Below are 25,071 nucleotides of genomic sequence, written 5' to 3'. Positions count from 1 at the left end.
TCTTCCCCTTTCCAGGTATCAGTAAATTGTATAGCTCCCCAGGTGGTTCCAATGTGCAGCCAATGTGAGAACCACTGTTTTAAAACAAGAGCCCCTATCCAAGATCCCTTACACAGAGGTCAGTCACAGAAAGGAATTAAACCTTAAGGAGGTGGTTTAAATGTACTCAACTGTCTTATACTAGTTTTCTGGTGGTAATGAGTGTTAAACAAGTTGACAAATAATAGGTTAAACAAAGTTATCCAGCCTCTTTCTGACTTCACAGGTACTAATAAACTGACATTCAACTCTCCAAGAAAAGGATACATCTACAGTTTTTGTAACTAAATTTTACTAGAGAACATTCCTCTTTTACTTCCCTTTCATTCATTTTCTTCCCCAACTTTATGTCTGGCACTCAATGGAACAAACCCACTCTACAAAATGTAATATTTAAAACAAAGCCTGAGGATTGGTCAAATATTTGGCCCTGGTCAAGTTTTATACTAATGTTTGAAATAAGTTCTACAAAATGGAATTCGGAATATATTGCCAGTAATTTTGCCCATAATATTTGACTAGAATTAATCCTTTGGGAAATGAATAGTTGCTCATCTTATGGATACCTGAAATCTTTTCTAGGGTTTAGATGTAGTTAATTGCAAAGGAGCTAAACAAATGGAATGAGTACACAGAATTTAACAGGAGAAATCTGCAGAACACATTTTATTTGTCCAAGTCAAACCAGCAGAAGGAAACCTAAATCAGGCACAATGATTACCACCATCTCACATCAGGTCTTTTTCTTAAGGCCTAATGAACCTAGGAATTTGGTTATTTCTTTGATCACATTTGAAAGAATAGGCTTTTCCCACACACTGCTCCCAAAAAGATAATAAAGGGAAGAAAAAGTTTCACATTTTAGAGCCATTTTTAGTGGCTCTAAAATTTTCAGTTTCTGAGGAAGAAGGTTTCAAATAGAAGTAGTGGTAATTGTGACCCAGAATCTAGAAATGTAGATTATATAAATTTGAGGGCACCAAACATTTATGAAGACAATGACTTATAGAGAAATCTCTTTTAAATTTTTGTTTAAAAGCTATTATTTTTAAATAAGCCAGAGAGACTGATATAATGTCTGCTTTCTAAATGAAAAAACTGGAGACTAATTCCCACTGCATGAATACTTGAAATTAGGGAAATTTTCATTTTTCTAACTATGAATCATATAAAATTAAAGTAATCCCAACCAAAAACTGGTTCCTGTAAAATTAAAACTCAGTGTTCCTCCCCAAATTCATCTGAAAGGTGGAGAGATTAGAGTTATTAGCAAACTTTCCAGATTTAAAATCTGAATATAAGAAGGCAAATTGATTTTTCCTTTATGTTGAAAAAGTAGGGGGAAAAATGAATTTTTTAAAAAAAAATGTTTTCTGGTTATTTTAGAGAGAGAGAATATAGTAAGACTCTCCTACCAGCTGCTGTGGCTAAAAGGCTAAAAGTAATAGAGAAGAAAAAAATCATTCTCTTTTTAAAAATACTCCCTATATAAACAAAAACTCTGAGGGGTTAAGGGTGGCAAATGCTCAAGGAACTCTCTCCAGAAAGGGAATACTTTAAGTCATTTTTATAAAGAGCCAAGAATGTCAAGTTCTTATCAGCTTTTTTCAATAAGAGACGTTTTAGGCAAATATGCTGTGTTCTGTAATCCTCTTACTCTGTGAAAACAAACAGATGGAATCTGTACTACTAATACACAATGACATTCAGAAAAAGTTTAACAAAGTCCCCCCATATAGCAGAACCACAAGGTTTATCAAGGAAGACCCTTCGTGTGTATTATCAGCGTGTACACCTGCATTACCAAGCGTTTTGGACCCAGTGCCTTTGCATCTGGAGAAAAGGATCCCCCTGCCTTATTCTTTTTCCCCCAACTGGAATTGACATCTAAATGCAAAGTTCATTCTATGTGTTAACATGTTGAAACAACTGTTATTTATTTGGAGCCCTGAAAGAATTGCCTTCTGGGGAAGTCACCAAGTAGCTTTCCTTGAGCTCTGGACTTGCCAAAAAACACTACTCAGGAAAACCATTCATAAAAATTTCTACTTTTTCTTTTCAAAAGTACTGCTAATCCTTAAGGAGAAAGAGTAGTAAATTACCATTTTAATGCAAGCCTTTCTTTCCCCCAATATTAAGAAACAAAGAATGTTTTAAAAATACAAGAAAACTTCATAAAAATAGTGTTCCAGAAAGTAAATCTATCTCATTAGTAACACTTTCTGTTACTTTCAAATTAGCAAAGTTACTCAAAGGCAAGAATTTACCAAGTTCAGTTTTCTTCCTTTATGTTAGCTTCCTCATGAGTAGCATAATTGCTTAAAAAAACAAAAAGAAAAACAAAAAACAAAACTAAGGTAATTTTAAAAAGATTAAAAACTGAGATTTAACAGCAAAAAGAAATTATCTCATAAAAGTAATTTATTCATAAGTTTTCCTCATATCCTACTTTTAAACATCTGGGCAAAACAAATTTAAAAGGTTTCTAAAGTTTTATATATTAGGAATGTTTAACACAAACAAAAGCTATATGGTATGATTCATTGTTATTATGATGTACACTTCTTATGTTTAAAGGAAATGAATTCCATGAGATGGAAAAACCTCAACTGAATGGATTCTCTTAGATTTCTTCCCATTAGAAGCAACTGAAATGAATTGCTAGCATTTTTCTCTGGACTATATTAAATGTAATCATGTGGAAGCAGGTAGTATGTCTATTTAACTTTGGATAAGAAAGTGACTAATGATGTTTAACATCTATGTTTATATCTATATTCACAGTGACTGACCCACAGGACACAAGAGTTGTTTGTTATATACTCGTAAAGACACACACTAACTTGAAGATATTTACATTTCATTAGAACCTACTAAACTAGGATTTCTATCTCCTCCTACACTTAGTACAATATACTACTCATAGCAGGCGTTCAATAAATATCTGTTCAAATACTGAATTTATAAAAATAATAATAAAAAAGGTTTCTAAAGTATTTAATCAGGCCTCCTCTATTTTCTCACTCCTCTAGCCTTTACTTCCACACCTACATCACTGTCTACATACAAGACTGTGTAACGATGACAATAAACTCTGAAAGAGTAAGTTTTCTTTTGATAAAGACAAGTAGAAACTTTAAACTCGAACTTGTAAAAACTGGAATATAATGAACCATTCCCAGATCAATTTGTTTTATTTTATTTTTAAACAGATTTCTTCCAAGAATGCCTCTTGTCTCAAGAAAAACGTTCAATTATAGTCATATACATCTGCCTTCCTAGGTATACTATGCAAACATGAGGGATGATTTTTGGTTTATACCTATTGCAATTTTTATTAAGTCTACAAAAACAATGACTCTGCTCTGTCCAGCTTCATGATGCCTTTATTTGAAGTCACCCCAACACCAATTTCTGACTGTTAAGTTCAGAGATGGTCCTTTGTTATTTGAAGCTCTGTATCATTTATAGTGTTTCTTCTCAATCAATTTTCACCTATAAAAGCCCTTCATCTTAAATTGCACTAGTACTTTCTCCTCAATAATTCTTCTTACATGTTCTACCCCAAGTCAAGCTGTATCTAGCAATTACCACTTCAATAGGAACTGGTTTCTTCTAGGACCCACACGTACAAGATTTTACTTCATTTACTCCAAAATATTTTGTTTCCTTTTGAAACCAATTAAACCAATTTCATATCACAAATAACCATGGTCTTTTTATTTTACAGATTGTCCTCAAAGCACAGAGTAAATCACTAAATGCAAGCACTCTATACAAAAGAGATATAAGAAAACTAAATTATTTATCATTAATGTATTAGTAACTAACTGGAGTCCCAAGTCTTAAACTGAGAAAAGCACACAGCCTGAAAATAAAGTCCATCTACTGACTTATTAAGGCTAAGATGTTTGTTAAAAAGTTTGGGCATTTAAACCTATTCTGACCAGTTCAGAAATTGTTTCACTGGATGTAAAGGCCCAATCATCCTATTGCTATGATATCCTTGGTTTGCACAATAAATAGTAAACCAGTGCATTACTCTTGGAAAAGAAACATTAAGATAATTACTACCATAGTATAGTTCTACACAGGGTTAGACTGGAAACGAGTCCGTCTTAAGCAGAATCACAGGCAATAACACAAAAAACACAAATGGCAAGTTCTATGTAAAGGAAAAGCACTGAAGTCCCAAAGTCCAAGTGCTTAGGGCTCATGTTACATGACTGTTTAGTAGTTTGAGTCAGTTTGAACTTTGGGAGTTTATTCACAAGGTGAGACTCTTAACAGCTGCTATGTAGCAAGATCCAAAAAGTAAAGAAAAACTTCCAACAATTACCTACTAAAGATTAGTTGAGGTGTTTCGGAATATTAAAGCTTTATCAGAATAAACATGCTAAGAAAGAGTCCAAGATATGAAATAGCTTATGTGTGTATATGAATCACACACAAGGTAAGAAATTAAGTGCTAGACTCTAAAAGTCAAACAGATTAAATCACATCTAGCATTAAATCTATTGGATAATCTTTACCCTTATTGTCAAAATTTCCTTTAATTTTTCTTGCTTTTAATTTTTATGATTTCAAAAAGTATGAATTTATTATACTTTTTTCCTATAAAAAGGAAAAGTACTTTCCTCCATCTTAAATATCTGATTGAATTTTTAATTTTGAAACCCAACTTTACTATAACATGATTTCATTACATCTTTATCATTCGCTTTAATATAGAAAAACAGAATTTGATACTAACTCTTTCAATATTAAATTCTGGGTATGTGAAAAATGAAAAGTAAATAAACTTACCTTCAGAGAATCAACTAAATCATCAACTAAGAAGAGGCGCCTGAGTTCTTTTATTGTGCAGTTCACATGACCAAGAGCAGAATTACTGTATTTCTGAACCAACTCCTCAGATATAGCAACTTCAGATTCCAAATATGCCCTAGAAAACAAAACACATCAAAATTGTCACTGATTGAAGTGATTTTCCCTGGATGTCTGTCATTCAGCAATTACATATTTGTAAAAGACATTAATATTTTACTATAAATGCCTGTTTCCAAATTAAGGACAATGTAAAAATTCACCAAGCAAAGGGTAGGTAGTTTATTGATATGTGCTGTCGGCTGACGAGTGTAGAAAAAAGGAAATGCTTTGAAGCCAGATCGATCTGACCTTGAATCTTAAGCTCTGCCACTTAGTTGGCTATGTAACTTTGAAAAGTTAATGTTCCCTCTAAACTTCAGTTTCCTTATTTATAAAATGGAGACTATCATAAGGATTCAATGAGTAAAATACTTAACACAGTCAGACAAAGATGTACTCGATAAATGGTAGTCATTATGATGGATTTGTTTTCTTCTTCAAGTTGACATTATGCTGTCTCATCAAGTTTTCCTAACAAAGATCCTACTCATTTCCAAATACGACACTCTCTCCACCTAATCTTTAGGGAAAACGGCCCGATATGTCAAAACCCAGATTGTGAAATAGCTGTCAAAAGTATAGTGGCAATCGCAGTAAAACATAATAGTTACTGTCCATTGAGATGCCCTAATCTATACTCAGATAGCTGGAATTGTTCAATATAAGACGACGACTCTAATGGGGGTGGGGAGTCAACTCCGCAGGAATGAAAAGAATTGCTTCATTAGTTATCATTTCAAAGAAGCCATCTTATTTTGGCAGAGTAGAACCAAATCAGAATTGCTGAGCATTCTCTCATATCTGTTGGGATTAGCTCCTTAATCAGTCCTTCCTCATCACTTCCCCATGTCAATGGATATTCATTACTTACACCAGAAATAACAGTCTTCTTTGATAACGCCATAGTTTTATCTCTGCAATAAGCCCCAAATATGTCTCCTTGTTTCTTTCTACATTCACTATGTAAACACTAGGTTAAGTGCTCATTATTTATAAACTGGAATAGTCTATCAGTCTCCAAACAAGTTTCTGGCTCCATCCTACTCCAGTCCCTTCAGCCAATGGCAGATTAATTTTATTTGAGCTATCCTAGATAGTGCTATTTAGGGTGAACTCAGGTGGGAGGAGTCAGGAGACCCGCTATAACCTAGCTACGTAACCTCGCAAAAGGCATTTCACTTCTCTGGGTCATAGTTCGAACTCCATAAAATTAGAGAAATAGATCTTCCTAAATTCCATCGGGCTCAAACATTCTGTGATTCTATAGTTCCAACTTTTCAACCAGAGCCCTCCTAAATCTTTCCAACTTTATTTCCCACTACTCACTCTGTTGTAGCCAAAACTGAGCCATTCATCAAACACTTTTTAATCTTACTGACATAATTGATCTTAATTTTCCCAATCCACCTTTGGTGACAGCATATCCAGTCAGTTGGCACCATCTCAAATCCCATACATACATGAAGCCTCTTCTGCTCTCTCTTCCCCAAGACCCTACTATGTAACTCTAACAATGCTTTCTTAGGTATTATTCTTACACTACTTTCCATATCCAGCCTTGAAATATGGACATGTGTATACCTGTACATTCTTCCTACTAGAGTATAAACTCTTAAGGACCAGGACTATAAGTTTACTAGTACAATGATCTAGCATACCGTTTGTTATTATTAACCAACAAATATTAACTTATTATCAAGTTAAAATTGGTCGAAAATTTACAAATTCCCTTAAATCAGCAATAATGTACTTATGCAGCTTTGAAAAATACAGAAAAGTGGCTGATAAAACTTTGGTGTTCTGCTTTTGTTCTTGCTGGAGATAAGATGCCTAGGCAGCAAGCATGAAGGCAGCATCCTCCATCAATGACATCCTGTGGGTTTTTACATTCATTCAAAGGGCATGTGTGTCATTAATGCACTGCCATCGCTCTTTTCCAATGACCACAGGTATCACATATGAACTGTACAATATGATCTTCACTATAGTACAACTGGAAAACTTGGGAAAACTGTCCAACAGGCTTAAACTAGCATGCTGACTGAATTTACTTTATAATGATTTATAACGACTTAGCCTTTGAGCTAAGAATAAAATGTTTTTAAAGAAATAGAGAATAGAGAAATCAATCATTAGTTTTTTCCAAAAGCCTCCTTTAAAATCCCATGATGTATAAAATTTATATTGTAGATAATTCAGAAGTTTTGGCTTGACAATGTTTTTAACTATTTCAATATAACTAATTAAAATCATATTCCTTTATGATTTGTGGCATGATATGGCTCTACCATTTTGAAGCAGTAATTCCAAGTTACTGTATTGCAAGTTTGTTTACTCCTCTGTAAGATGGAGTGATACCATCTATCTCGTAGAGTTGTCAAGAAAATTAAGCCTGTACACAAAAGGCCAGACTCATAAGAGCCATTTAATAAATGTTGGTCTCTCCCACAAACTTATATAACATCACTACTTCATCACTATGAAGAGACTGCTAAAGAGAAAAAAAATTACGTCTTTACAATAAGCAAAATAATTTAGTAGGTCTCTTGCAAAGTTCACAAATCAATTTAGTTTTACCCATTAACATCAAATGGATAATGTTCTAAGTACTTTGCATACTAATTCGTGCCCAAATAGATACTTGTCTTGCCAAAATAGGTTTTAAATGTTCACAACCCCTACTTGAAAAAAATGATGTCGTATACAAAACAATTAGAGAACATTTCAAAGCAAAATTTAGTGTGATAGGAAATTAATTCTCAGATTATTCTGAGCCAGGGTTAGTTAGGGAAGCCTATTCAAGAACTAGGTATTGAAAGCAAACAGAACCAAATAAAGCGTATGGTAGATTAGGGCATCTGGGGAGCAGCATGAAAATGGGCACAAAACCCTAGAAGGGGTAAATGAGAGACAAGACAAAGATATCTGGATTTCATCCTATAATGAAGAGAAAGCCCTCTGCCTAAAAATAAGGTGCTATTTGAAAAAAATTAACCTGACAACATCTTTAGGAGTTAAAAGTAATCTGAGGTAACCAGAAGCCAATTTGGTAACAAATGAAGTCCAGCCAGGGGTAGACAAACTTTTTCTGTAAAAGGCTAGGTAGTAAGTAATTTAAGCTTTGAATTTCATTATGGTCTCTGTCACAACTACTTAACTCTGCCATGAAAGCGTGTAAGCAGCTAAATAACTGAGTATGGCTGTGTTCCAATAAAACTTTATTTACAAAAGCTGGCAACAGACTGGATTTGGCCCATGACTGTCGTTTATGGACACCTAGTGTAGACTGAGGAAGCAGGGAAACCAATAAAATTTAGTATTTTGTTTACATGATGGAAATGAATAAAGATAATATCAAAACTAGGAACCTAAAATTAGGATAATAGTGGTGCTACTGATACAAACTGACAAGTTTGAGAAAAATGGCTCATTTAAAAACATGATGAGTAGTAGTCAGGGGCTGGGTAGGGAATGATTGCTAATGGGTACAAAGTATGTTTTTGATCTGATGAAAATGTCTGGAATTAGACGGTGATGGATGTACAACTCTGTGAATACACTAAAACCCACTTTATTTTATAGTATGTAAATTATATTCCAATTTTTAAAAAGGGGAAAAACATGCTGAACATGAAGTGAGGGCAGAAGACTCAAGATAACGTTTTGAGTCCCCTTAGCAATTAAATATATAACGCTAGCGAGTACATGTAAAAATAAGGGCAGAAGATGACAGTTTAGAGACATGGAGATGCTGAAATAAAGGAGCTCTCCAAAGGATAATACAAAAGTAACGCCCTAAGGAATGAGAAGACAAAACTGATAGAGAAGAAATGGTAAGAAAAGATACAGGCATGACGAGAAAGCATAACAGAAAAACAAAAACATACTATTGGAAAGAAAGGTATTTCTAGTATCAGATAGCATGAAATGTAAGCAATCAAGAAAATGTAACTCTCATCAACCCTAACCATGTTAAAAAGATATAGCTTCCATTAAAGTAAAATTAGATAACCAATACCTACTTCTAATAAATAAATATTACTAATTAGTATAGTTAGGCTAGTGATATTCAGGCTTTTCCATCATGAGCTTATGAAAAGACTTTTAGGAAATCTCAAAAGCAGATGCTTTCGGTATAGCTTTTTAGCAAAAATTTGCAATTATCTTTAAGCAGTAAAAATATGCCTGTAAAACTCTACAGATAGTAGAATGAAGTCTCAACCCAATCCTGTTTACAGTGTTGCCAAAGCGTGCCTTGTTTCCCAGACATCTCACCTGAATGGGTGGCCTTCATCTGATTTCTGGATAGCTTGGATCACACCCTTATACACCCTAAAGCTGATAGTCACAGAGAGCAGGGCCAGGGCAATGTAGGCCGTTACACTCACAATGCTGAATACTGTCAGGGAAAGTAGCAGGAACAAGCTGGCACCAAACACCACTCCAGTCTTCTTAATGTCTCTCCAGTACAGGAGGTCAACAACTAAAAATGTAAAAAGAAGAAATCTGAAATTAGAACATTACTTTATCTGTTTGGATTCAGCACATGTATATTTTGCTCCACCCACAAAAATAAAAAGATCTCTAGATCATGTGAAGCCCAAACCTAAAATGTTACAGAAAGACTAACTTTATAAATTACATTTTAAACCCACTCTAAGTTGTATATTAATATAATACATGCATCTATTTCTATTTACTATAAAATGCTTTTCGCGCAAATCTATTTCCCACATGTCCAAACCAGCCTGGCTACCGTTTCCTCAAAAATAAGACCTAGCCGGACAATCAGCTCTAATGTGTCTTTTGGAGCAAAAATTAATGTAAGACCCGGTCTTACATTATATAAGTCCTGGTATTATATATAATATAATATAATATAATATAATATAATATAATATAATATAATATAATATAATATAATAATATAATATAATACCCGGTCTTATTTTACTATAATACTGGGTCTTATATTAATTTTTGCTCCAAAACACGCAATAGAGCTGATTGTCCAGCTAGGTCTTATTTTCAAGGAAACACGGTATAAAAGATTATTAAATCTCTCAAGCCCAATTTAGCAGACTTCTAACCCAAGCCAAGAGTTTTCTTAAAAATCATCTTGATGTTTTCATCTTCATACAATGCATGATATATACTCAAATAATAGAAAAAAAATCTTAACACATTCACTAAAGATGAGATACCTCAGGAACACAAAAATATATTTCTCTGCAGAAAAATCACTTAATTCAAAAATGTGTTGAGAAATGTAAACTACTAAAAACTACACATAAGAGTTTTACAGCTCTGCTTTTAAGAGGTCTTTCTTTGAGAAACTCAACATTAAGTTGAAACCTAACCTGGCTATCATTAAAACAAAAATTTCCTACAAAGCAAAAGATAAGAGAAAAACAGCCTTTAGATTACCTGAAAAGCTACTTCCCTCTAGGAGTAGATAAATATAATACCACAAAAATGTAGGTGCCAAAGGAAAGAAGGAAAACTGAATGTGTTACACCGTTATATAATGTCTATTAATAGAACAGAGTCAAAGCCGAACTTAGCAATTTTGCTCTTGGCTAACGGTGGGTCACAGGGCCACTGTGGGGATCAAGTAACCACAAGCCTGTTGTCCCCAGATTGGGTCATGTACAACCCGAGGAGAATCCCGCAGTGTGCCAAAGGGCTCCTGAATTTACAAGCAAAACAAACTCATCTCTCTGTGGATTGTGAATTGAGGGCGGGTCGCGCGCATTCTTACAGTAAGATAAACGTGGATATACTCGAGCATAATTTTAAATACCTGTTAATTTTTAAGATAAAGGAGGAGACAAGGAAAAATCCCATTTCTAGGGGCTGCTTTAGTCTTGATCCCCAGGTCCTCTAAGATACCTGCCTTTCCTTTACTCTTATGGGTACTTCTGTGGGGGAAATTATGTAATGTGAAATGTAAAATGCCGGTCATTACAATGAAGCCCTGAATTCCTGTTAGCATATATGTGAATACTGATTACGATTTTTAAATGCCTATCACAATGTCACAGAGAAGGGATTCGACAACATTTATTACGATTAGGAAACACTTATTCTATTCTCCTATATATAATTTGATTTGAACGCTATTACTTTAAAATTCTATATAGGATTTAACGCTTTGTTTTCAAACTCTGATTTCAACAATTTATTCAAGTTTTTCCCATCCCAAGTTCATTCCAACCCTGCCTAAGAACATCTACATCAGTTTGGTTCTATTCAACTAGCTTCCACTATTGTACCAATACACCAGCACTACTGCAAACTCACCAGAATTTGAAATAGCATATCTATGCTGTAAAAATAGCATCATGAATGTCATATTGAATAAAGAGATAACAGCAATGCTAATAGTTTTCTGACATTCAGCAAACATGAGTTGATGCTGTTCAAGAAATTTAACCTAGACTCGATTAGAAAACCTCAACATGGGTACACGGATTTTTCTTCAAGGCCCTGTCCAACTCTAAAACACTACAATTCGAGGAAAATGATAATACGTAATAAAAGCAAGGTCAATAAAATTACAAAGTAAATATTGCACTGTTGTGAGAATTCAGAAAAGGGGAAAAAAAAAACAGGAGGAAATTTTAGAAGACTGTGAAAGAGAAAACAAGCGGGGTCTTGAAGAATGGGTAGGATCCAGAAAACCTGAGTACAGGCCTAATTAGAAGTCTGCAAGCAATGGTTCTGATAACTAATGCAGTTTTTAAAAATAGGGTACAGTGAGTGGTTAGGGGAAGCAATGATAAAGACAGCCCCTGGGAACATAATTCTTTCCTGGGAGGCTCCCCAGGTCCCACAGCAATGGCTTATATAAGACAGACACAGCGCTTGGGTGCTGAAGCTGGATCACCTATATTCAAATACTGGCTCTATAATTTTCTAGCTGTGTGACCTCAGGAAGTCACTAAATCCTTTTACACTTCATTTTCTTCATCTATAAAATGTGTATACAAAATAGGAATGACCTTATTGGGATGATGTGGGGATTAAATGAGATAATGAATTAAAATGGTTATTAACAGAATGATTAATGTGCTTAATATAGTACATAGCATGTAATAAATTCTTAATAAATGTCAGGGTTGTTATTTGTTATTATTATGAATACCACCACAATGACTATCACCTTTCTTATTCAGGTATTTAAATAGTAAATATGTAAAGAAAAATAAAATTTCAACTTTATGATTAACTTGTAAGTCAATATCGTGTTATATCATAAATGTTATATCACATCATCGTGTTATATCATAAACATGTTACTTTATAAACCACATGGGAAAGGATTTTAAAACTTAACCTGAATTTTCACTATTAAAGGGCAAATAAAAGTTGAGAACCTAGAAGAATCAACAAACAAGGTAGCCTCAAATCTATTTTTATAGATTTATAAAATTATGAATCTATAAAAACGCCTGGCTCTCAAAGTGCTTCAAAACATTTATTAACCTTCAAAATCACTACTACTAAGTTAAAATAAATGCAGATATCCTCACTACTCCTTATCATTAAAAACTTAGTAAAACCTGATTATGAAATAAATAACTAGACTTGAAAGGTACGCACAACATAAATTAATGTCTAATCAAATTTCCTAATAGAGTTACTGTAGCAACAGACTCAGTGACTAGATAATACTTACTTATAATTAGTCTATGACTTCTACATAGAGGGATACGGTGGGAGGAAACATCAGTGACTGGGTAGGATTCATGAGACACATCTTAGTACTGACTCTGCAACTGTATGGCTTTGGGTGAGACTCTAATTTCTCTGGACCTCAATTTTATCATCAGTAAATAGGACACTAGATAAACAGATGTTTTAGAAATGTTTTCCAGGTTGATCTACATTCTCCACACTTCCCTTTATTTCTGAGTCAATATTTACTGGGCACTTACATTACGCCAAACACTGCAGACTATACAACATTATCTCTTTCAATTATTAAAACCCTATGAGGCAGGCTTTCAGACAAAAAAGTGAGACCCAGCTCTTACATGACTGGACCTAGATCACTTAACAAATGATAGAACATGGATTTTAAACAGGCTTCCTATTGATAAAAAACTCATACATATTCAAGTTCTTCAAAATGTTACTACTTGCACCCATAATGAATAGGCAGAGTGTAGGCAGATAATTACTACATGTGAGATGAATCACAAAGGCCAAGAACAAAGCCTCTAAGCAAAATTAACATGATAAGGTTAATTAATAAGGGACATATAAATTTTAATGTGACTATTTCACCTACAGTTAAATCCAAAAAGGGAGAAAAGGACTCTATTCCAATATACTTGACAGGTATTCTTCCATAGTAGAAAACTATAATTAATCAAGTTGATTTTTATTAATTCTTTTTAAAACCTGATTAAACACGTTGCCTTTTAAAGATCCTGTGACTCTGATTAAGTAAAATTAGGATATATCTATCCAAAATACTATAGAGCTATTGAAGACACTGATGTAGCTTTATATTACCATAGAAATATGTCCATAATACATGAAAACAGAATATTACAAAAAGATTCAAGTAGTATAATCCCACTTAAAAATTATACATGTATTAACTATGAAGTCTGAAAAGATATATACCTAGTAAACAGGTTTTAGCTCTGGATAGTAGGTTATGGATGTGTTTAACTTGCTTATTATTTATTCCCCTATGCCATCTGAAATTGTTCTCCTCCAATAAATATCAAGGATTAATTACTATGGTAGTGCTTAGAAAAAAATTCACCCCTTTCTATTGCTGTTTGATACCACTACAGAAATCTTATAAGTGTAGTTTCCCCAGTAGGCTTTCCTACTACTGTGAAGAGAATACACTGTCTGCTAGCTTAACAAATATTTAGATTCAACTGAAAGTTATAATTCTAACAGCATATAACTAAGTTCATAATTCTGGTACTTTGGATTGAATCAAGTCAATTTCCCCAAAATTGATGATACTGGAATAGTAATGTATATGGATCCAGCATTGTTCAGTGATTAAATCCTAAATAAATTTAACTGCATAAAAAGTTCAGCAAACCCTAATGTACTACTTCCTTTCCACCTAGCATATGGTTCCTAGGAATAAGGTCTTTTTCAGTAAATGGAAGAGCTCTGAAAAACACATATGCAAGCCCACGTATACTGTGTGAAAATATGTGAATAGCTATATGACAATACTCAAAGCAAAACCATTAGAGCCTTGTTGAAACAAGCCCCAAGCATGCTCCTGGTGGAGCCACAGACCGTGCTGCACTGAAGAGGAAAACAGGAAGAACAGCCGAGAGACAAGACAACCAGGTATTGACAATTACACATAGGACAAAATCAATGTAACCTAGAATAGGAAGGTTTGAGGGGTAATCTACAGTTACCAAAGTCACTGTGCCAAGTATTTTTTTTTTTTTTTTTTTGCAGAGGAATTTAAGATTGTCAGTGAAGGTGCGAGGATGAAAAAATTAATTTCTAACAAACAGTTTCTGCTGCCTTAATTGACTTTTGCCAATTTTCCTAGTCTCTAACAGATTCCTAAATTGGTTTTAATGAAAAAGTTTTAGAAGATTAAGTTTATCTAGGACCGTTGATTCTCAGTGGGGGTCAGGGTAGTCATAGCATGGTGCTGGTAACACCAAGGTTGCCGGTTCGATCCCCGCATGGGCCATTGTGAACTGCACTCTCCTTAAAAAAATAAAAATTATTAAAACCCTTTCTGAGAAACATATTTGAATACTATTGCTTCTAATATTAGTCAAGAGATTTATATCCATTAGTTAATTAAGATGTTCAATCCCGATAACCAAAGTCAGGTGAAGACATCACAAGAAAACTATAGACCAATAACCTTTATGAATATCGAAAACAATAATCCTCCACAAAAATATCAGCAAACTGAATCTAGCAACACATAAAAAGGATTATACACCATGGCCAAGTGGTATTTATCCAAGGAATACAAAGCTGGTTCAGCACATGACCAATCAACATAGCACACCTAGAATTCAGGACAAAAAACACGTGCGTGATCATCACAACCGACACAGAAAAAGCTTATGACAAAATCCAACACCCTTTCATCATAAAAATACTCAACACACTAGGAATAGAAGGAATGTCCTCAAATTCACAAAGGGTATTTGCAAAAAAAATCCACAGGTAACATCATACTTAATTAAAGACAGACAGCTTTCCTCCTAAGACCAGAAACAAGGGACATACCTACTCTCTGCACTTTTAGTCAACCCTTTTCTGGAAGTATGAGGCAGGGAAGTTAGTCAAGAAAAAAAAAAAAAGACATCCAGATTACAAAGGAAGAAATTAAGCTATTTCTACTTGCAAATAACATGCTCTTGTATATAGAAAATCCTAAGGAATCCACACACAAAACAAAACTACTAGAACTAATAAACGAGTCCAGAATGATTGCAGGATATAAGATCAATATACAAAAACCAATTACAGTTCTATATACTCACAATGAACAATCTGAAAATGGATTAAGAAAATTCCATTTACAATAGTATCAAAAAAGAATAAGGAACAAAGTTTTTAACAAGAAACTGAAACTGAAAACTACAAAATATTATATTGATAGAAATGAAAGAAGACTTAAATGAACAGATATTCCATGTTTATAGATTAGAAGGCATTATTATTAAGATGGTACCGTAGACTCCTCCAGCTGATCTACACTGTAATCTCCATCAAAATCCTAGCTGCCTTTTAGCAGAAATTGACAAGCCAATTGTAGAATTCACATGGAAATGCAAGGGATCCAGAATAGCAAAAATAATCTTGAAAAAGAACAAAGTTGAAGAACTCACACTTCCCTTTTTCAAAACTTCCTACAAAGCTATAGTAATCAAGACAGTGCAGCAGTAGTTGCACAGGATGGACAGACAGATCAGTGGAATAAATTAAGAGTCCAAAATAAACCCTTATATTTATAGCCAATTGATTTCAACAAGGGTGCAAAGACAATTCAATGGGAAAAAAATAGTTTTTTCAACAAATGGTACCGGGGCAACTGGATATCCAACTGCAGAAGAATGAAGTTGGACCCTTACTTTACTTATACCATATATAAAAGACCTAAAGAACTATAAAACTGTTAGGAGAAAAAAAATAGGCACAAATCTTCATGACTTTGGAATAGGTTTCTTGGATATGACACCAAAAACACAAGCAGTAAAAGAATAAAAGATACATTCAACCTCATTAATATTAAAAATTCTGTGCTTCAATAGACACTATTCAAGAAAGTGAAAAGACAATCTACAGTGGAGAAAATATTTAAAAATCAAACATCAGATAGGGCGCTTGTATTCAGAATATATATATATGTGTGTATATGCATGTGTGTATATAAATATGTGTATACATATGTACATATATATATATATATATATATATATATATATATAACTCTTACAACTCAAAAATAAAAAGACAAATAAACCAATTAAAAACAGGCAAAGCATTTGAATAGAAATTTCTCCAAAGAATATACACCAATGACCAATAAACAAGGAAAAAATGTCCAACATCATTAGTCATTAGAGAAGCGCAAACCAAAACCACAATAACTTACCACTTCAGACCAACTGGGATGGCTAAAAGACAATAACAAAATGTGGGCAAGAAGTGACGAAGATTGAAACCCTCTTACGTTGCTGATGGGAATGTAAAATTCACCCACTGAGAAAAAGTTTGGCAATTGTTCAAAAAGTTAAAGAGAGTTACAGTATGATCCAACAATTTTACTTCTAGGAATTTCTACCCGAAAGACTAGAAAACCTATGTCCACACAAAAACTTGTTCACAAATGTTTATAGCAGCATTATTCATAATAACCAAAAAGAAGAAACAACCCAAATGTCCATCAACTGATGAATGGATAAACAAAATATGGTATATCCACACAATGGAATATTACTGAGCCAGGAAAAAGAATGAAGTACTGATTCGTGCATGCTCCAACACGGATGAACCTTGAAAACATTGTGCTAAGTGAAAGAAGCCAGACACAAAAAGTAATACAGCTATATGATTCTGTGTATATGAAATGTCTAGAATAGGCAATTCTATAGAAACAGAAAGTAGATTAGTGTTTGCCAGGGGCTAGGAGGAGTGGAGATATGAGAAGTGACTACTAATGGGAATGGGGTTTTTTGTGGGGGGGTGATGAAAATGTCCTAGAATTAGATAGTGGTGATGATTGCACAATTTTTTTAATATACCAAAAATAAAAATAAAAAATCAATGAATTACACTTAAAAAAATAAAAGCGGAAACTAAAAAAAGAAGAAAAAATTACTCATTTTAACATCTATTTCTCTGCTAGGTTGTAAGCTCCATAAAAGAACATTATGTCTTATCATATACCATATTCCTAGAGCTGAGCACAAAGCCTGAACCAACTAAACTTTCAATAAATATTACTGACTGATTAGAATGAACACATACTTTACGCCAGTTTAAGGCATGCACTAATTCTAATTAACTTATTCAAAAATGCTTCTATGCTTTGGATTTAACATTTGTTTTATTTAATTTTCCGATATCTACATTTATTAAATAACAAATAGCAACGCTTTCAGGTCATTTATAAAACAGCAAGTATTGTTTTATAGGCTTGTGTCTCCCTTACTAGACCCCGAAGGAACGATGAGTGAGTGCCTTTCATCTTTATAATCTCATTATCTGCTTAAATAATATTTGCTGTATGAATAGTGTGTGAATAGTGGCCAGATTATTCTTAGAATAGTAGTAACATTTTAATTAAAGACTATAATATTTTCAAATTAAAATAAAGGACATCTTTAAATAAGAACTGTTGGGTCACTAAAATGCTAATTTTGGATTCCTCTGTAATCACTCTATTAGTTCTGTTTATGAGTGAAGAGTTTAATGGCCTCTTTATTCTTGAGAAACCAAAATTAATACACAGGGTTTGTACACGGGAAGCTTAACCTTTCATGGTTCCTCAAGTCTCTATACTGCAGAATAAAAGCATTAATCATGCAGCGTAACCTACTGTGGCCTCAACTTTACTCTCATGTAAAATGCTTATGTAATATCCTTTTAAAGATCTGAAATTAATTTAACAGTGCCTTTCCTGTTACAACTGTGGGGAGGTTTATGGATTACTAAAACAATGCTCACCAATTAAATAAATTTTTGTTATTTAGAAAAAAGTGATTGTCCACTTTTGTTTTGAAAATAAAAATGTGAAAAATATTTATCTTGATTTATGACATGCCGGCCAGAGCTGTAGCATCTTTATCAAACTAAAATTGTAATTTAAAATAATTCAGTACAATATAATATTTTCTTCAAAATAAAAACCTCTCGCCCAATGAAGAGTAAGAAACGTTGCCTATATCTGGTAATCATAAACTGTCATCTATCTTGGCTAAAAATAGTGCTAGCACGCATACCTTACATGCAGAAGTCATCCAATTACATTTTGCCTCAAATCAAATTCTTACTGACGCTCTCTTCCTTGAATAATAGCCTGAAGTCAGATTTCAATTTTAAAATCTTTTGTCTAGAGGGAAAAAAAGTTGAACTAACTGGTTCTAAAAAAAAAAAAAAAAACATTGGGAAAACAACGAATGGCTGGCAGGAAAATACCTATTTCCTAAGCCAAAAAATGTTAAGTTCTGTTTAATAAAGTCAGGTGAACAATGAGTAAGGCAGTCAAATAGGAAATAAACAAATAAATATATGAATATTAAAAACTGAGTTGCTATTTTTAACCATGATCTTTATATTACTAATTATGTATTTATTAGTAATCATAACCTTTAAATCAAATTCTTCCCAATTGCCAGGAGAAAAGCGACTAGAATTCAGAGTTGATCATTTAGCACCCCACCATAAGCTTTTACTTCCATATAGTAAACATTCACTTGGCTAATAAATGACAGGGGAGGTCCAGAAAAAGATCAGTACAGACTGGGAACTGAACTCTTTCTTCAAAGACAGAAGAGCGAGTCCTATTTCTTCTTTCTATTTACCTTTAATATGACCCTGACTACATCACGTAACCTAGTTTCCCCATCTGTAAAATTAGGAAAATGGTACCCACCTAAAAAGTTAGTTGAAACTGAGATTTCATATATGGAAATCACTGGTGAACTAAACACACTAAATAACGGTAATATCTCAAGAGATAAAGTCAAGTAGGGCAATCAAATATTAAGTGCAACGCTTGACTAAGTTATTATTTTAAAGGTGAATTCAACTAATTCAGCACTGCTAACTTAATTTCAGTTACCAAGTTTCAGGTTGATGGATACTAACATTGTTATGAAGTATCTCAAACACCTGGCAAACCAGCCTCTCTCTTGGCCACTTCCTTTTCCTGGAATTAGGAGTTTTTGAAAGACATAGAATTTCAGGTCCTGGTCCCTTTCATTACTCAATCTTTCCTGCCTTACTTCTGACAACATTCCAGTGCACTGGGCAACTTCGACCACCACACATCTAAGGAAAAAACATTTTACGTGAAACTAGCACAAATTCTATACTTGCATTTTCTATAATAATTAAGTTATCACTGTTCTGAACAAAAAACTGTGCAAGTACTCCGTATACAACATCACTAACCACAACAACTCTATAAAGTAGTATCTGCATTTTATACACACGGCAACTGAGGCTTAGAAGCATTATTAAATAAATTGTGCAGGGTTATAGACTAAAATTCAGGTCTGACCATAAAAGTCTGACTCTTTCCACCATACTACATTTTGCATTTAAAGGAATGTATCAGTAAGATTTCTATCCAACTTGAGGATGACAAACAGTATTTCAACCTCAACTTAAATAATTGAGAAGACAGAAGGAATTTACTAACACTATGAATAGAGTTATATACACAGACCGATAAATTCCAGTAACATAGATTCAGTGATAGGAGTAAGTCATGCTCTGTTTAAATTGCAAATTGTGCTTCCTAGAAGCTACCTAAATTGTCCCTCTTTTGAAAATATTAAGTTAAAACTATAACTAAATAGATACAGCTATAGCTATAGCTGGAGATATATATTCAAATAAAACAACAAAAATCAACCACAATGCAAAAATGCAAAATGTAAAAATGCTTCCTAAGAATGTAGAGCTCTGTTAAGTTTAATGTTATGAGTGATGTTTGACAATTACTCCAACAAAGATCCAATAGGCACTTCACATAAAGTATCTGACCCCCAAAGATTAAGAGAAGCCAACTAGTAAGTCAATAAAAACCTTGGACATTTTTTGTAAAGGGACATTATATATGATCCACTGGGAAATTCAAAAATGAAGCAAAAGATGTCATTTTGTGCTACCAAATAATTTTGTGGTAAAAATTACACACTCCAAAAGTCCAAAACTTTGATTCATCCTCTGTTCATTCTAAGAACTTATATACAGCTATGATTACAAACTAAATTTTGTTAAGAGTAAACTAAAATTTATTCTCCTAACTGTTGGTTTAATGTTTCAGGATAAAGTTTTCATCATATCTTTTTCCTTCCATTATTTGGTATAAAATTTGAGTTCACTTTAAGTAGTCTTTTTTCCTATATTAAATATCTTTGAGTAGAAAATGTATTAATACATTGCAGAAAGGTAAAAACTACCTGTGGTTGGTTGTTGTCTCCTAAGGATAATCCAAATTTCTTTGAGATAGAGAACAGTGAGGTTCAATAACCATCACATATGCCTCATTTATAAATTAGGTCATATAATTTTCAATACTTCCCTTAATCCCACTAATTCTATTCCCAGCTTTATTAGATGAGGACAAAAAATATAGCAGAAAATAATTCTAACTTCCCACTTCCAATTTCAAACCATTAATTTTCCCTTCACAGGAGAATTCATATATGTAGCTAATTCCATTTTCTCTAAGGTAAAGCTAAATATCGTTTCTCTAAGCATGTTATGTATATACATATTCCAAACCAATGATTCTCCCTACCTGCACAAACTCGAGCAATCTTCAGTTGTAAAGGACGTCAAAATGAGGACTTTCCCTATAAATGGTCTGTATTTCTGATAATTTTGGTAAGCATGTATTCATTTTAAATTACTAGAATTGATCAAGACGTAAACAAATAGAAACCTAAAATTAAGAGTATACATTGGTTCAATGTGTAATTTACTATTGTTTAAATTTTACTGCTTGTTAGCACCCAAGCATTATAATAAGCACCAAACCTTAAAAATAGGAAATCACTGCTGAAAATTCCATTTTCTACAAATAAAAACTAAATATTAATAGAAAACACAGTTCTGTAACTCCAGAAACTTGAAAAAATAAACTGGAATGGGAGGAAAACTCAAAGCAAATTACTAATACAAAAAAGAGAATAAACTTCATTAAACTAGTTGTATTTATACTTCTATAACCTTATATACCTATTATATACACTCAATATAAATGCTTACTGAATAAATGGCTAATAATACAGATAGAGAAATGAGGGAAAGTACTCACAACATTGATCAGAATAATCTATTTTAAATTATTTTGGATTTAGGTGAAAAAATAAATGAGTATATATATGACAAAGAACTATAATTCCTCACATTCTTAAGGAAAATCAGAATTTTAGCAAATCTGTAGTCTGAGAGTAGAAAACCTAAATCTATCTCAATGCCCAACAATAGACTTTCAATAATATCATTAATATTTGATAGCTTTTTAATCTTTGAGCTGTTTTGAGTTCCTTAAGTAAATGCTATATAGAATATAAGATAATGGGGAAAAGAGTAGTTGAGAGAAAGGAGTGTGTTAGTGTTTATCAATGCCTTACGTAAATGCCTAAGAGGTGATTGGATTAAAATTTTGAAAGCCATGAAACAGATTTAAATAAATGTATTTATACATTTCATACACACCCTTCCTCCCCATAGAAACACACACCCAGTAACATAAATCAGTATTATCCATGATAAAAGCAGAAAAATAAAATTTGGTCTCAGAATACTGCTCCAAAGGTGCAAACAGAAGGACTGGCTAAATTGAATTTAATAACTTTCTTTAGCCTAAATTCTAGCAAGAGATGGGATCAACTGAATAGATAAAAAGGTAATTTAGGGGATACCTACAAGACCAGAATAAGAATTCTAGTCACTGCTTACTTTTCCTATATTCAAGCATATAATACAATCCCTAAGGACGAAGAGAAATTAAACTCCTGGCCCAGAGAGTTCCCACCAAATATAACCTTTTGGCAACACTAAACATGCAACACCACCTTTCTCTCATGGCTAGTGTGATAGACTGCTGCCTCTTTTGTTGCAGAGTGAGGACCATACAAAACAAATATATACCATGTTCAATAAGATGCTGTTAGACTCTAAATGAATATCAAAATATGGGTCATTTCAGCTTTTACATTTTTCAATCTTCGGTTGTTCAAGTAAAATATAAATAGTAAAATAAAAGCAAAGGCCCTATGCCACCCGCCAGCTATGTGATCCTCAACAAATAATCTCTTCAGTTTTCTTGGTTTCTTTACCTGTAAAATTAGAAAGTCGGGAATAAAAATCACTAATAAAATGACTGGTCTGCAGATATAATTTTAAAATCCTGGATTTATAAAAGTTGCTTAAGTTACTTAATTGCTCCTTTAGAAGGATTAAGGGAGGAAATCTCTTCTCTTATTTCTCCCACTTGGGAAAAAACATGTTAAAAATTTTCCAAAAACGTATGTATAGGGTTCAAAGCCAGGGGTAAATCTGGCTTAATTAACATCAATGCTTTCAGCCTCTTACTTTATTGAGAAGCTGTGGAGAGTCAAAGAGGAGACCCAGTGCTGAAGCCACCACTGTTTTCTGATTTCAAGAAATTTACGGGCTGGAAAAACAGCCAAGATATACATATAAATAACTGTAATAGAAGGCACCAAATAAAAACTGAGATGGCAGTTCTGAGGAACATTGGATCACCTCCACCTGAGAGGATTAGTGAAGACCTCAGAGAGCACTGGGTCTTTGATAAGTGCAACTGGGCAAAATGAAATGGGGCAAAGGGGCATTCTAGACAGACAAAAACACAAGTAAATGCAAACAAAAAACAAACAAACAAAAAACAGGCATGTTTAAGGAACACATCTTTCAATGTGGCAAGAGACAAAGCAAGAAAGATTATAAAGGTTGGGGCTAAGCCATGGATGCCTTTTAGAAGTCCAGAATAGACAGTATAAACTCTATTTAAAAAGTAAAGAAAAAACCTGTAAGTGCTGGGGTTGGAGCCACACAGTAGATTTAGTGGAAAAACCAGTCAGGAGTCCTGGTGAGGAGTTAGGAGTAAACAGACTTGGGTAAATAAAGAAAACCAAGAGGATATTTCCACCATTGTTCCCATGACTTACCCATAAAGGACACTAAACCATACAGAGGAGGAAACATTTGCAAACTTACTCTTTTTAAATATAAACCTGGTTCAATCAACTAATTTACTTAAAACTGACAAAATCGCTATCTCAGAAAGAGTTAAAACCATTAGAAATGCGTATGTAATATTTAATCTTGGCCAAGGTTTCAGAACAGACACTCCTGTACTGTAGATTGCTCAGGATAATTTGTACAGTCTTCCTGGAGGGCAGTTTTGCAACATGAACAAAAGCAACAAAAGCCTAAATACTACCACCCAGCAATTTGTTTAGAAATAATCATGGACAAAAAACAAAGGTTTCTATTCCATTGTATTTATCTTAGCATTGTTTATACTTGCAAAACTTTAGGAATAACTTGAATATTTAACTATATGGAATTAACTGTACATACTTAGAATACTATAGCCATTAAAACAAAATGGAATATATTTTTTAAATGAAAGGTATTTCCCCATTTAATGGGAGAAAAATTATTACAGAAAACAATGTACCATATTTACCCCCCAACACATACGCACTGTTAAAAACATACATCCAAACCACTCTGTATGAAGTGATGAATGCCTAAACATTGGATTTCAACTAAGTTTAGGATTGAAAGTAGGGGCCTTCCTCCAATCAACTGGTCTCTCCACTAGTTAATGACAAAGTTCCCTTCGCAGACATTTTTTGGCATTCCCAGGGGTTAAGAAAGGCATTTATTTCAAGCAGCAAGACCTTTGCTCCCCTCTACCTGAATGTCAGTGTGTACAAACAGCTATTCCCATATACTCAGTAACCTTAAGCTTTCCAAGAAATGGAAAGTAGCCTATCAAAAGTAAAGATCAGGGAGCCCTAGGAGAACCTCTGCAAGGAAGTATGCTCCAGGAATTGTCCAAAGCCAGTTTGTCTTAAGGCATAGTTAAATTGAACTCCAGTGCTAGAAACATTTCTGTCCCTATCCTACAGAAATTTCTCTCAAAGGTCACCTGCCAAATCCAAGCACGGTAACTGCCAAATCCAAAAAGCACTAATAATAATGGATAGTAACATGCATTCCTAAAATTCAACAGGGTTCACAACCATTTCTCAATCTTCATATTAAACAGCTTCCCTGTAGTATTCAACCACTCATTTCTCCTTGAAAATTCTCTCCCCCCCCCTTACTATCAGTGGAACTACAACCACCTGCTTCTTTTACTGCTCTGACTAACGCCCTGTCTTTCCTGGTGCTGTGCATCCCCACCATGTAGGTTTTATGCTTTTCTTCCTTAATCTTGTGACCACATTCACATAACTTTTATTACTACACAGTGTTATAATTGTTCTATTTTATTACTAGCTATTGTTAATCTCTTACTGTGCCTAGTTTGTAAATTAATCATAGGTGTGTATAGGAAAAAACACAGTACTATCTAGGGTTTGGTCCTGTCTACAGTTTTAGGCATCCACGGTAAGTGTGGACTACTGTACCCACACAGTACTCATCTGTCTCACTTTGCATTCAATTCCCAATTCTTTATCATCAAACCTGTCATTTCTCTGAGCTGCAGAGATGTCCTATCATCTTTTCAAATTTGAAGTTTCTAAAATTGAACTTGGCATCATGTCTATGCGCTTTAGCTCTAGTTCTACGAAAACTAAAGCGCTACCACAGCAATGCCAGCGTTTCACTGACTACAATTTCATGTCCTCG

At 33.7% G+C, this 25,071-nt stretch overlaps 1 protein-coding gene across 4 annotated transcripts in view; it reads right to left on the bottom strand.

Annotated features, from left to right (window-relative positions):
* The window catches only part of RTN4 (reticulon 4), a 70,365-nt gene that overhangs the window by 6,815 nt on the left and 38,479 nt on the right, over positions 1–25,071 (bottom strand). For all 4 annotated transcript variants that reach the window (XM_019719545.3, XM_074331997.2, XM_019719550.3 and 1 more), the window contains 2 exons: positions 9,244–9,451; positions 4,846–4,984 (listed from right to left, as the gene is read on the bottom strand). In XM_019719545.3, coding sequence (XP_019575104.3) covers positions 4,846–4,984; positions 9,244–9,451 — 347 coding nt within the window. The remainder of the gene's footprint in view (positions 1–4,845; positions 4,985–9,243; positions 9,452–25,071) is intronic.

Source organism: Rhinolophus sinicus, chromosome 2 (genome assembly GCF_057876585.1).
Source record: "Rhinolophus sinicus isolate RSI-liver-muscle chromosome 2, RSI-T2T, whole genome shotgun sequence".
NCBI classification, from domain to species: domain Eukaryota; kingdom Metazoa; phylum Chordata; class Mammalia; order Chiroptera; family Rhinolophidae; genus Rhinolophus; species Rhinolophus sinicus.
This window is presented reverse-complemented; position numbering and strand designations above follow the sequence as displayed.